Source organism: Anolis sagrei, chromosome X, assembly GCF_037176765.1.
Source record: "Anolis sagrei isolate rAnoSag1 chromosome X, rAnoSag1.mat, whole genome shotgun sequence".
Classification (NCBI taxonomy): domain Eukaryota; kingdom Metazoa; phylum Chordata; class Lepidosauria; order Squamata; family Dactyloidae; genus Anolis; species Anolis sagrei.
The window spans coordinates 103,473,494-103,484,647 of record NC_090034.1 but is presented as its reverse complement, the minus strand read 5'-3'; the positions used below and the strand labels follow the sequence as shown (position 1 = coordinate 103,484,647).

The window sequence follows — 11,154 nt, the reverse complement described above, 5'->3', positions numbered from 1 at the left end:
ATGTACGGCATTGAATTTTGCCTTTATAATGTTGGAAACCGCTTTGAATTCCCTAAGGGTGAGAAAAGCAGTATATAAATGTAGTAAGTAAGTAAGTAAATTAATAAATAAATTCTGTTGCTCGTGAGGCACGTGGGGTGTATACATATATCTGTGGAATAATGTCCAGGGTGGGAGAAGGAACCCTTGGATGTTTAAACCAAGTGTGAATGTTGCAGTACTCAATGCAGTACTCAATGCTATTTATTCAATTGCAACATCCACAGTTGCTTTAAACAGACAGAATGTCAGGAGATAATGCTGCTGGAACATAACCATACAGCCTGGAAAATTCAAAGCAACCCCCCCCGCCCCCCCCTCCCCAAAAAAACAGTCAAAAATGTCTGTTTGGAGAGATGCATTTTCATATATTTTTTTCTACAAGCTTCTACATAATCTGTGACTTAAAACTCTTTCTTTCCACTTCAGTTTACATGAAAGGGAATGAACAGGAAGGTCACAGGACGAATGGAGAGCTGACTTTTTGGGAGCTGGTTACCGTCACATTCCGTATGATCTTCTACAATCCAGTCTTACTCCCAACATCAGATAGAAAGCAGAAGTCAAGAGTTCATAACATCTTTATTCATTTTAGCGCCTGGGAATATGCTGGAACTGATCACATCTGGGCGGGCCTCATGACCACCTTGTGTGATCGCATCGAGAAACATTTTGGTCGAGTCCCTATGAGCGTCTACCGGACCGTGGGCCGGAAGGACGACAATACCACGGAGAGCAATACAAATAGAAAATGGATCAGCAAGAAGTACCTCGGTCTACCCTTATGGGTTGCAACCTTTCTGATTTGTGGAGTGGCTGTTGGACTTGTCTTCCTCCTCTGCCTTTATGGCTTCCCAGTTGGTGACAGCATCGCGTTGGTTGAAATCATCACGGGCATAGGGCTTGGAGCCACAGCTTTCCCAGCGACCATGAAGAGCTTCGAGTGGGTTTGGAACATGGTATTTAACCAAAAGACCAAGCTGGAAAAGCAGATGAACCGGACGGACGTCAGCGCCCAGCTGGGTTTTATGGGCGAAGTCAAGAAGGAAGTCAAGACCATCATCCGTTATCTCCAGTTCATGGAGACCTTCCAGGACAGGAAGCTCCGAGTGGTTCTGAAGATCACCAGCTTGGACCGATGTAGCCCCGAAAAAGTGATGGCCGTCCTTGAGGCAATGAACATCCTCCTCTCCGACTGCAAGTCCCCATTCATCCCCATCTTGGTGGCCGACCTGAATGTGATTGTGGAATGCGTGGATCACTCAAATTACATGAATAAGATAGCTGACAATGGCTACGTGTACCTCAACCGCATCATCACCCTGCCCTTTAATTTCCCCCAAACGGATGAAGGCAACAAAACCATGCTGCTCCAGAAAATGATTAGGGTGAAGCATGAGAAAATGCTTGCAGATGATAAGGAATTGAAAGAAGATGACGAGAAGAACCGGGCTAAGGCACTTAGTGAGTCAGAGCCATGTGGTTGCTGTAAATCTTCTGATCAGAAGCTGTGTGGCAGAAGCGGAGATGACTGCCAGGTGCCTTTGGTGGTTTCTTCTCCTTCTAAAAAGAAAGAAGAAGAAGAAGAAGAAAAAGAAGAAGTCAACTTGATCCACGAGGCCCTTCTCTACCTGGAGAACGAAAACATGAAAAAGTACGTGAGTAGCAACAAGCTACAAATGGAACGGATCATCAACACCATCGTGGTCATGGCCAGGCTCATAGTGAAGAAGTATTATCCACGCAAGGTATGTCCACAAAAGGTGACATCCTGGGTGGTCCTTGCCAACCAGTGGCCCTGCCGACTAAGCTGGATCTTGCAGTGCATTGAGGACGACAAGCAAAAGCGAGTTTTCTCCAAGGAGCAAGAAAGGAAAGATACCACACTGTTGAAGGTGTATGAAACAAACATGAAAGAATTTGATGTTTCAAAAGACGAAGTGAAGAAGTTATTGGAGCTGGATGGGGACCCGGAGGATTTCCAAAATTTCCTTGATAGAGAGTTTAAGGAGAAAGACTCCACTATTTCCTTTGAAATGAGGCCCCAGTTCCTGGTGGAGGATGTCGAATTCTTCCTGCCCTGCACAGTCAACCTGGACTCTTCCTTGAAGAGGCACATGGAACTTGGGCGAGGCAGCCGCAACCTTAATAGGACCAAGAACACTGAAGGGCTTTCTAAAAGCATCTCAGCACCAGATATAGACCAGAACAGTTCAGGAAATGTAACGAAATAAAAACAAAATAATGGATTTTCTGTCCCCAGATAATTAAATTATCTACCCCCATTTTAAGTATCCGAAGGCCCCAGGTTGTTTGTGCACTTTGTCTCCATATTGTTTGCATAAAACAGTGTTTTAATTGGTGGGTTAGTCAATCAGCACTTCTCTCAATTCATTAGTGGGAATGCAAGTGAGGACTAATTTAGGCTAGGAATGTGGCTACGGAGGGTCCATACCTGGCGAGCATTTACGCTAAAGCCTGAAGTTCCAAATTGAAGAACACAGTCATCTCTCAGTTCAATTGGGGCAATCAGTTGACTGAGTTTCAGCCAGCGATATCAGATCTAGAGCGGAAACCGCCTGCTGATCTGTACATGTACACAGTGGACTTTGATGACCACCTTTGTCTAGGGCAGTGGTTCTCAACCTGTGGGTTCCCAGGTGTTTTGGCCTACAACTCCTATCCAGTTTACCAGCTGTTAGAATTTCTGGGAGTTGGAGGCCAAAACATCTGGAGACCCACAGGTTGAGATCCACTAGTCTAGGGATCTCACCCAGCCCCAGATGTCCAGGAAATTCCTCAGCGGGGTCAGCAAGGAGGCAATGACCCTTGTGGCTTGCGTAGAAATCATATAATTAAATTAGATTAGATATAGATATAGATATATAAGGGTAAAGCAGGGAGCAAAGGATATAAAAGTATACAAAAGTTATTAGAAAAGGATATATTTCATTAAGGGATTGGGAAAGGATAGAGTCGTAGTATGAGATTCGCTGCTACGGATCTGGCTTGCACATGCGCTGATACGTACCACACACATCTGCGGACCTTTAACAAAAAGATGTAAAATGACAAACAGGCTTTTGTGAGAGGGTTATGGCGGTTATGGCTGCTGGTCCGTCTGTCAGTGTGGATTTATGGCTGGGCTGTGGGAAAGGAAATTATTCTATTTCATGTAGGTGTCCTTGGCAAACTATAAATCATCGGAGTGGTTAAATCAAGTGAGGAGCATTCCTGTTTGATGTTGGAAGATGTATTGACTTCTGGTGTTTCTCATACATCTATCAACTGTCAGTCATTGGAAACCGCTGTGTCCCTGCTGACAGGTATAAGGATAGGAGAACCATCACTTGAGTTAGGAAGCTGCCTTGCTCAACTTTTAGAAAAGTTACATTTTTTATTCCACTGACCTCAGCACAAGAAGGACTATTAGCCCAAGTCTGAAGAAGAGTTCAATAGCCAGGATCCTATGCCGGTGGCGCAGTGGGTTAAACCCTTGTGCCGGCAGGACTGAAGACTGACAGGTCGCAGGTTCGAATCTGGGGATAGCGCAGATGAGCTCCCTCTATCAGCTCCAGCTCCTCATGCGGGGACACGAGAGAAGCCTCCCACAAGGATGGTAAAACATCAAAATATCCGGGCAAAGTCCCCTGGGCAACGTCCTTGCAGATGGCCAATTCTCTCACACCAGAAACGACTTGCAGTTTCTCAAGTTGCTCCTGACACACACACACACAAACCTTGCCGTGTTTCTTTATGGTTGCTATGTATAGCCACACTGGCTAATGTGGTAACGTTATGCATGAATTAATATGCTACTGATATACATATGCATGTCCGAATAATATTGATATGACAAATGTTGATTTAATCATATATGTGTATAATGGGAGTTAGAGTATGTGGGAAAACCGCTTGTTAGTCGCTTTGAGTCTCCTTCGGGAAAGATAGAGCGGAGTATAAATAAATATAATAATAATAATAATAATAAGAAGAAGAAGAAGAAGAAGAAGAAGTAAACAATGGCAGAACAGAGAATAGTAGATGATCTTATGACCTTGTTTAAATTAATTCCTGAGTTTCGTTAGTCAAATGATCCAAAGTATTTCTGATGCAAAAGATGGGGCATGTGATCACATTTTTTATTACCTGACTAATGAAAGAAATGTGTATTGTCAAATGGGAAACTAGAGCGCGAAGTGTTGGAAATAGAGAAACTATAAATCCCGCGATGCTTAAGATGCTTGTCAGTTTACCGGGATATTGTCACTTGTTCCTTATTTTTCTTAAATAAAGCTTTACTCCTTCAAAGTGTGCTTATTTTTTTTTTTTGAGTCAGAGAGGGACAGAGTCTGGCAGAGTCTCAAAACTCTGTTTCATACCCTTTGACCACTGTACCCCTGGTTTGCTCCTGATACAATCTATACACATAATAAGAGTGAAAAATGTGTATGTGGCAGAGACATCCACTTACAGAAACAGCCTCCAGCCTCTACAAACAGGCTATAGTTCCAAGTGCTGAGAAGACTCCAAAGGTACTCCCTCAACTCACATTGCAGGTTATAGTGAGTGCCATGAACATGCAGCCAAACACTACCAATGTCCTCCCCAAACCCTAAGACCCACCACCCAAGGGATGCTTTCACTTGGGGAAAATTACATCCTAGATTTGACGTGTTTCCTCCACCACAGGCAGACATCCCAGGGTTCCTTGTGTGGAATTTGCATGACCCCGCCCACTGCCTGTATCTTAACCCCTCCCTACCCTTTCCTATGGCACACAGCAAACACAGATGAATTTATCGGTAACTGAACAGACTGCAGGTGTTTTGGGACCTGACTCAACAGGATGGAAGTTGTAGTTCACCTTGCATCAAGACCCTTCGAAAATGGATCTGGATTGTCCTTGGCATGTGGGAGTTGTAGTTCACCCTTATCCAGAGAGCACTGAACCCAGCCCACGACAGATCTGGACTAAACTTGGCACCCCCCCCCCCCCTCCCCAACATGATCAACTACATACTGGCCTGGTTTGGGGAGGATCGATCCATGATTCTGGGAATTGTAGTTCACCCATGTCCTTATGCATTTTCTAATGGGAGCATTCATTAAAAAATCAAATCAAAAACTGGCATTTTTCTAATAAATACTGTTACTAATTAACTAAATGATATTATCAAACACCTCAAAATAAACAATGCCTTTTTCAAATAACCCGGGCACCGCCGGGTACTCAAGCTAGTAAATAAATAAAACCCACTGTCAGATGTGTCTGAGATGGGGATTCTTCATTCCTCAAAGCAGCAGGTGCAACGAAACGGAGCTTGTTGGAACCTGCGCTGGAATCAACCAAATCTCCACCTCCATCATTGATGATACTGAGGGCGGAATATAAATGTTTTAAATAAATCAGTGATCAGTATCATCAATGAAGAAGCGGAGATAGCAGGTTCCCGTATGCATCGAAACACCCCACCTAGCAACACTTAATTACATGGAAACCTTTCTGTCTCTGTGAGTATGGGTGGGCAATTTCAGGTTACATCCTGAATAGACTACTGCAAAGCACTCTACGTGAGGTTGCCTCTGAAGACTGCCCGAAAGTTGCAATTAGTCCAATGCTCAGCAGCTATGTTGCTCATGGGAGCTGGATACAAGAAGCATTCAACTTCCTTGTTGTGCCAGCTCCACCAATTAGCTTCCGAACACACTTCAAAGTGCTGGTTTTAACCTACAAAACCCTTTACAGTTCCGGCCCAGTTTACCTGTCCGAACGCATTCTCCCCTATAAACCATCAAGGGTGTTAAGATCTTCCGGAGAGGCCCTGCTCTCGGTCCCGCCACTTTCGCAATCGTGCTTGGCAGGGCCTTCTCTGTGGTGACCCCCTGGCTATGGAACTCTCTCCCGAATGGGGTTAGATCTTCCCCCTCCCTCCTGACCTTTTGGAAGCAAGTGAAATCCTGGCTTTGGAACCAGGCATTCACGGAGTGACGGCTGAGATCGGTAAAGAAAAAAGTTATTGGATCACAATGTGGGGACTGAGTTGAACAATGTTTTAACTTAGTGAATGGCTTTTGTGCTGGTACGGCTGTACCAGGAGCTCCAACTTTATTTTCTTTCTGTTATCTGTTTGCAGTCATAGGGCAGGCCACTTGGCCATCATAATTAAACTTTGGTTCCGCCCCTTGTTCAGGGCTCTGGGAGGGAAAGGAGCCATTTTTTAGGCAGTCTCACATAAGGAAGCTAAACTATAGGACGTAGACCAGCTCGTCCCGTAGAAAAGCTTCTTTTTTCAAGAACATCCGGGGAAACAGAAACAGAAATTCCAGGGGAAAGGTCCCAAGGCTCTGGCTGAGAGCTCACAGCCATCAGGCTCACAGCAATCAGAGGGAAAACAGCCCTGAAGTTTTCAAAGAATTCTCGGAGGGAGGACAGCATTAGAGATTCACTGAACTCCAGCTGAAATATCTGCAAGCCTCGGCTGGTAGGTCTACTCAATACCCAGACGCATTTGGAATCGGTAGTAGGACCCACACCGATGAGGCATAGATAGTAAACAGCCTGGAAGAGGTTAAAAAGGGCTTTTTCTTACAGAGAAAGTACAGTTAATTAAAGATAGGTGCCAGTCCATTGAGGACTAGACTAAGAAAGCCTTGAAGTGTTGTTTGAACCATTGAAGATTTGTTGTTTGTTCCATAATAAAGACTTTGTTGCATCATTAAAGACTCTGAAGACCATCAATTCAGAAAAAATCCCTGAGAATTCTCTTTGAGGCCCTCTGGCTTCCCGCTGGGCTTAAAGTATACGTCCTATAGAAAAGACAGCTGTTACAGGCCCAGCGAGCAACAGAACAGCTTTATATGTATTTTATCTTACATGTATTTTAACTTACTGCTTTATATATATTCTTTTAAATTGTTTATTTACTGTTTAGCATTGATTTTTTGCTGTTAGCCGTTCTGAGTCCCTCCAAGGAGATAGAGAAGAACAGGATATAAAAGTCTTAAATAAATAATAATAAATAAATAAATTTCATATGTGTTTGAGTTCAAATCCTAACAAAATGCATGCAATATCCAGGTGCTTTGAGTCTCGTTTAAGAGAGGAAAGTGGGATATGAAGAATAATAATGATAACAACAACAACATCAACCTAAACCGCCCCAATCATTCTTGAAGGGGAAATTGTTTTTAGAGGAACAAATGCCAGGATCATAAACCTTGCTATGTTCCTTTATGGTTCTACTATGTTCCTTTATGGTTACTTTTTCCTGGGAAGTCAACACAATAATATTCTGTGATGCCTTCAGGTCTTGGGCTGAAATCTGCATTTTCCTTGGAAGCAACTTGAACAAATGCGCACTTCAGTTCTTGGATGTGAAGAGAGGCTCATGAAAGAAGGTTCCCTCCAGCATTCCTTCTTTGAGTCTCTTCTAAGATAAATATAGGGATTCAATTCACAGCTGCCAAATCCCCACCTCCCATAATTGATGATAGTGATCAACAGTTTGAAGAAGTTGAGAAAGTAGATTCCCATATGCACCAAAAACAAAAAACAAAAAAGCCAAAATACTTTGTTACATGGAAACCTTTCTGTGTGGGTGACAATAGGTAAGCAATTTCATACATGTTCGGGATCAAGTCCAAACAAAAAAAATATGTAAAGTATTTAGCTGTAGTTCACCCGCATCCAGAGAGCACTGAACCCAGCCAACGACAGATCTGGACCAAACACGGCACACACACCCAACATGGTTAACTGTGCATACAGGCCTGATTTGGGGAGGATTGACCCACAATTCTGGGAATTGTAGTTCATCCACATCATTATGTATTTTCTCATGGGAGCATTCTTAAAAAACAAAATCAAAGATGGGCTTTTTCCTAATAAATAGTGTTACTGATTAACGAATGATATTACCTAACACCCCAAAACAAATAATGCCCTTTTCAAATAACACAGACATTGCCAGGTACCCAAGCCCGTATATAATAAAAGTGAATGTATGTATGTTTGTGGGTGGCGGTGTATGTTTGCGGCAGCTTTCCTATGGGCTCCCACTTCCAGAGACCACTGCAACCCCCACAAATGACGAACCTGGACAAAATTTGGTACACAGATCCCCAATTATTCTCTTTATGTCCTGGTGTGGTTTGGGGGAGGATGGCATATGGCATGCATCACCTTGACAGCATCATCTTTCAAGATTTTGAACAGTTCAGCTGGGATCCCATCGTCTCCAGCTGCCTTGTTGTTAGCAATGCTTCTTAAGGCCCATTCAACCTCACTCCTCAGGATGTCTGGTTCTAATTCATTCACCACACCGTCAAAACTATCCTCGATATTATTATCCTTCCTATACAGATCTTCTACATAGTCTCGCCACCGTCTCTTGATCTCTTCAGCTTCTGTTAGGTCCCTGCCATCTTTGTTTCTTATAATGCCAATTTTTGCCTGAAATTTACCTCCAATGTTTCTAATTTTCTGGAAGAAGTCTCTTGTCCTTCCTATTCTGTTGTCTTCTTCCACTTCCATGCATTGCTTGTTTAAAAATAGCTCCTTAAGAACCTATTAGGAAATGACATTTATAACCCAGGAAAAAAAATTGTGTTACGTAGTGTAATGTCCACAGCAAAAGGAAGAACAAGGAAACGCCATGAACATGGCGGACAGGTGGGAGGCATTATGGGGAGAAAGATCGCTGCTGGGATCCTTCGTTCTGGATCATGATAGACCTGGAAGTGTAGTCCAACAGGCAGAGGAGCAGACGGGGTGGTTGCAGAAGCCATCTTCAGATGCCACTGAAGCCTCTTCTACACTGCCATATGAAATCCAGATTATCTGTGGTTTATATGGCAGTGTAGACTCATATCATCCAGTTCAAAGCAGAGAATGTAGATTGTCTGCTTTGATAATCTGGATTATATGGCAGTGTAGAAGGGGTGAAACGAAAGTGCTTGAAGCCATCACATTCATGGCATCCGACCAAGCCTCCACCTCCACCTCCACCTTTAAGGATATTGATATCACTAAATGATATTGATATAATTCCAAGTATTGATTGTGATCATTCCTTGGAAGTAGCTGAAAACTTCAATTTCCATATGCATCGGAACGCCCTGCAATTGTTTGTTAAGTGGAAACACTTCAAAACAAAGCCATTAATCAGTCCAGACAAGATAAGCCAAGATGGAAAGCTAATGAGGTCGTGTTGCGCCATTCCCTGCTAAGCTACTGTTTCCTAACAAGCGGGTTTCTCATGCACCCTACCGCCCGTTATACATATACAGGCCATCCCCGAGTTACAAACATCCAACTTAGAAATGACTCCCAGTTAAGAACGGGGCTGAGACAATAGGAAGTTGAGGGAATCTCCCCCTCGGAAGGGAAATCCACCACTGAAAGAGTCATTATCGGGGGGAAAGGGGTCTCCACTGAAGGTTTCTCGCCAATCCTTGTTTCCATAATAAGTCAAATTTTCCAAAATTCAATTCTCAGAGACCAAAAGTGAGGCGAAATTTCCAGAAAAGAGGCATAGAGAGTAAAATAAACACCACTAGGGTATTAACCCTTCCCTTTATGATCCAAACCATCCATCCATACACACACACACACATATATGATATGACTGGAGTTACACTTAAACAGTGTTCCTGTTCTGACATACAAACAAATTCACCTTAAGAACAAACCTACAAAACCTATTTTCTTTGTAACTTGGGGACTGTCTGTATAAAATCAAGAGAAAATATTGTGGGTAAAATACTGATTAGGCATAGATATGAATGCAGTAAAATACTAAAGCATTTTACCTGATGTGGCTATACATAGCAATAATACAGGTCAGACCCATAAGGAAACAGCAAGGTCTATGATACTAGCGTTCGTCACCATGAAAACAATCTTGCTTTCAAAGTGATTGGGGCGGTTTATTTTTATCTTTTTGTTGTTATTCATATCCTACATATCACTCTTAGAAAATGTTATAGATTATATGTACACTCCACTTGCCTAATTTCCAACAGGATTTCTGAGGATGCCAGCTAAAGATGCAGGTGAAATGTCAGGAGAGAATGCTACTGGAACATAGACATACAGCCCGAAAAACTCATAGCAACCAAGTGATTCTGGCCATGAAAGCCTTTAACAACAGAGAGACTTTTTTAATTCGTTTGGTAAATCTGGAATGAGAAATTGTTCTTCTGTGAACACTTATTCTTTCACTTGTCTTAGGATCTGGACTCTGAAGTGTGCATTTTTACTCGAACGGCACTGCTTGCTTGCTTGCAAGGAACAAACAGAAGACCGTAGCCTGAAGCTTTAAGGTGCCACCGAACACCACAGCGTTGACAGCCCAAGAAGGTAAACAGAAACACACCCTACGATTTGAAGGCGTGTTTTATACATATTGCAATTTTACCCTTCTTTGTTGTAATTTCTGTTTACTATTTCGTGGGAAGTCAACACAATGTGCCGAGCTTGGGCTGAAATCTGTATTTTCCTTGGATGCAGCTTGAACAAATGGGCAATTTAGTTCTTGGATGCTAATAGGGGATCATGAAAGAAGGCTCATTCCAGCATTCCTTCCTTGAGTCTCTTCTTAGATCCAAAGATAAATATAGAAGGAAGGAGTCCTATATTTTCTCATCATTTATAGGAGCTGCCAAATCTCCACCTCCATCATTAATGATAGTGATCAACACTTTTATTAAGTTGAAGTAGTAAATTCCCATATGCCCCCCCCCCCCCCCAAAAAAAAGATGAAATACTTCATTTGGGTGACGGTAGGCAATTTCATACATGTTCGGGTTCAAGACCAAACAAAAACAATGCATGCAAAATATCTAGCTGCTTTGAGTCTTGTTTAGGAGAAATGTGGGATATGAATAACAACAACAACAACAACATAAACATAAACCGCCCCAATTACTTTGAAGGCAAGATTGTTTTCATGGTAACGAATGCCAGTATCATAGACCTTGCTGTTTCTTTATGGGTCTAACCTGTATTATTGATAGGTATAGAAAGTGGAAGGGAAAAGGAAGAGGAGCCGACCAAGGGCAAGATGTATGGATGGCATCCTTGAAGTGACTGGACTGACCTCGAAGGAGCTG

At 42.7% G+C, this 11,154-nt stretch overlaps 1 protein-coding gene across 1 annotated transcript; it reads left to right on the top strand.

The window, feature by feature from the left end:
* Nucleotides 1-2,273, top strand: LOC137094872 (NTPase KAP family P-loop domain-containing protein 1-like). The gene is made up of 2 exons (XM_067460791.1): nucleotides 1-58; nucleotides 469-2,273. The coding sequence occupies exons 1-2, from the start codon at nucleotides 1-3 to the stop codon at nucleotides 2,271-2,273; spliced, it is 1,863 nt and encodes a 620-aa protein (XP_067316892.1).
* Nucleotides 2,274-11,154: the final 8,881 nt, after the last annotated feature.

Excerpts from the sequence above, each read along its gene's own strand:
- LOC137094872 (XM_067460791.1), top strand. The coding sequence starts at position 1 with ATGTACGGCATTGAATTTTGCCTTTATAATGTTGGAAACCGCTTTGAA. Across the intron at positions 59-468 it reads CCGCTTTGAATTCCCTAAGG|TTTACATGAAAGGGAATGAA; the intron begins GTGAGAAAAGCA and ends TTTCCACTTCAG.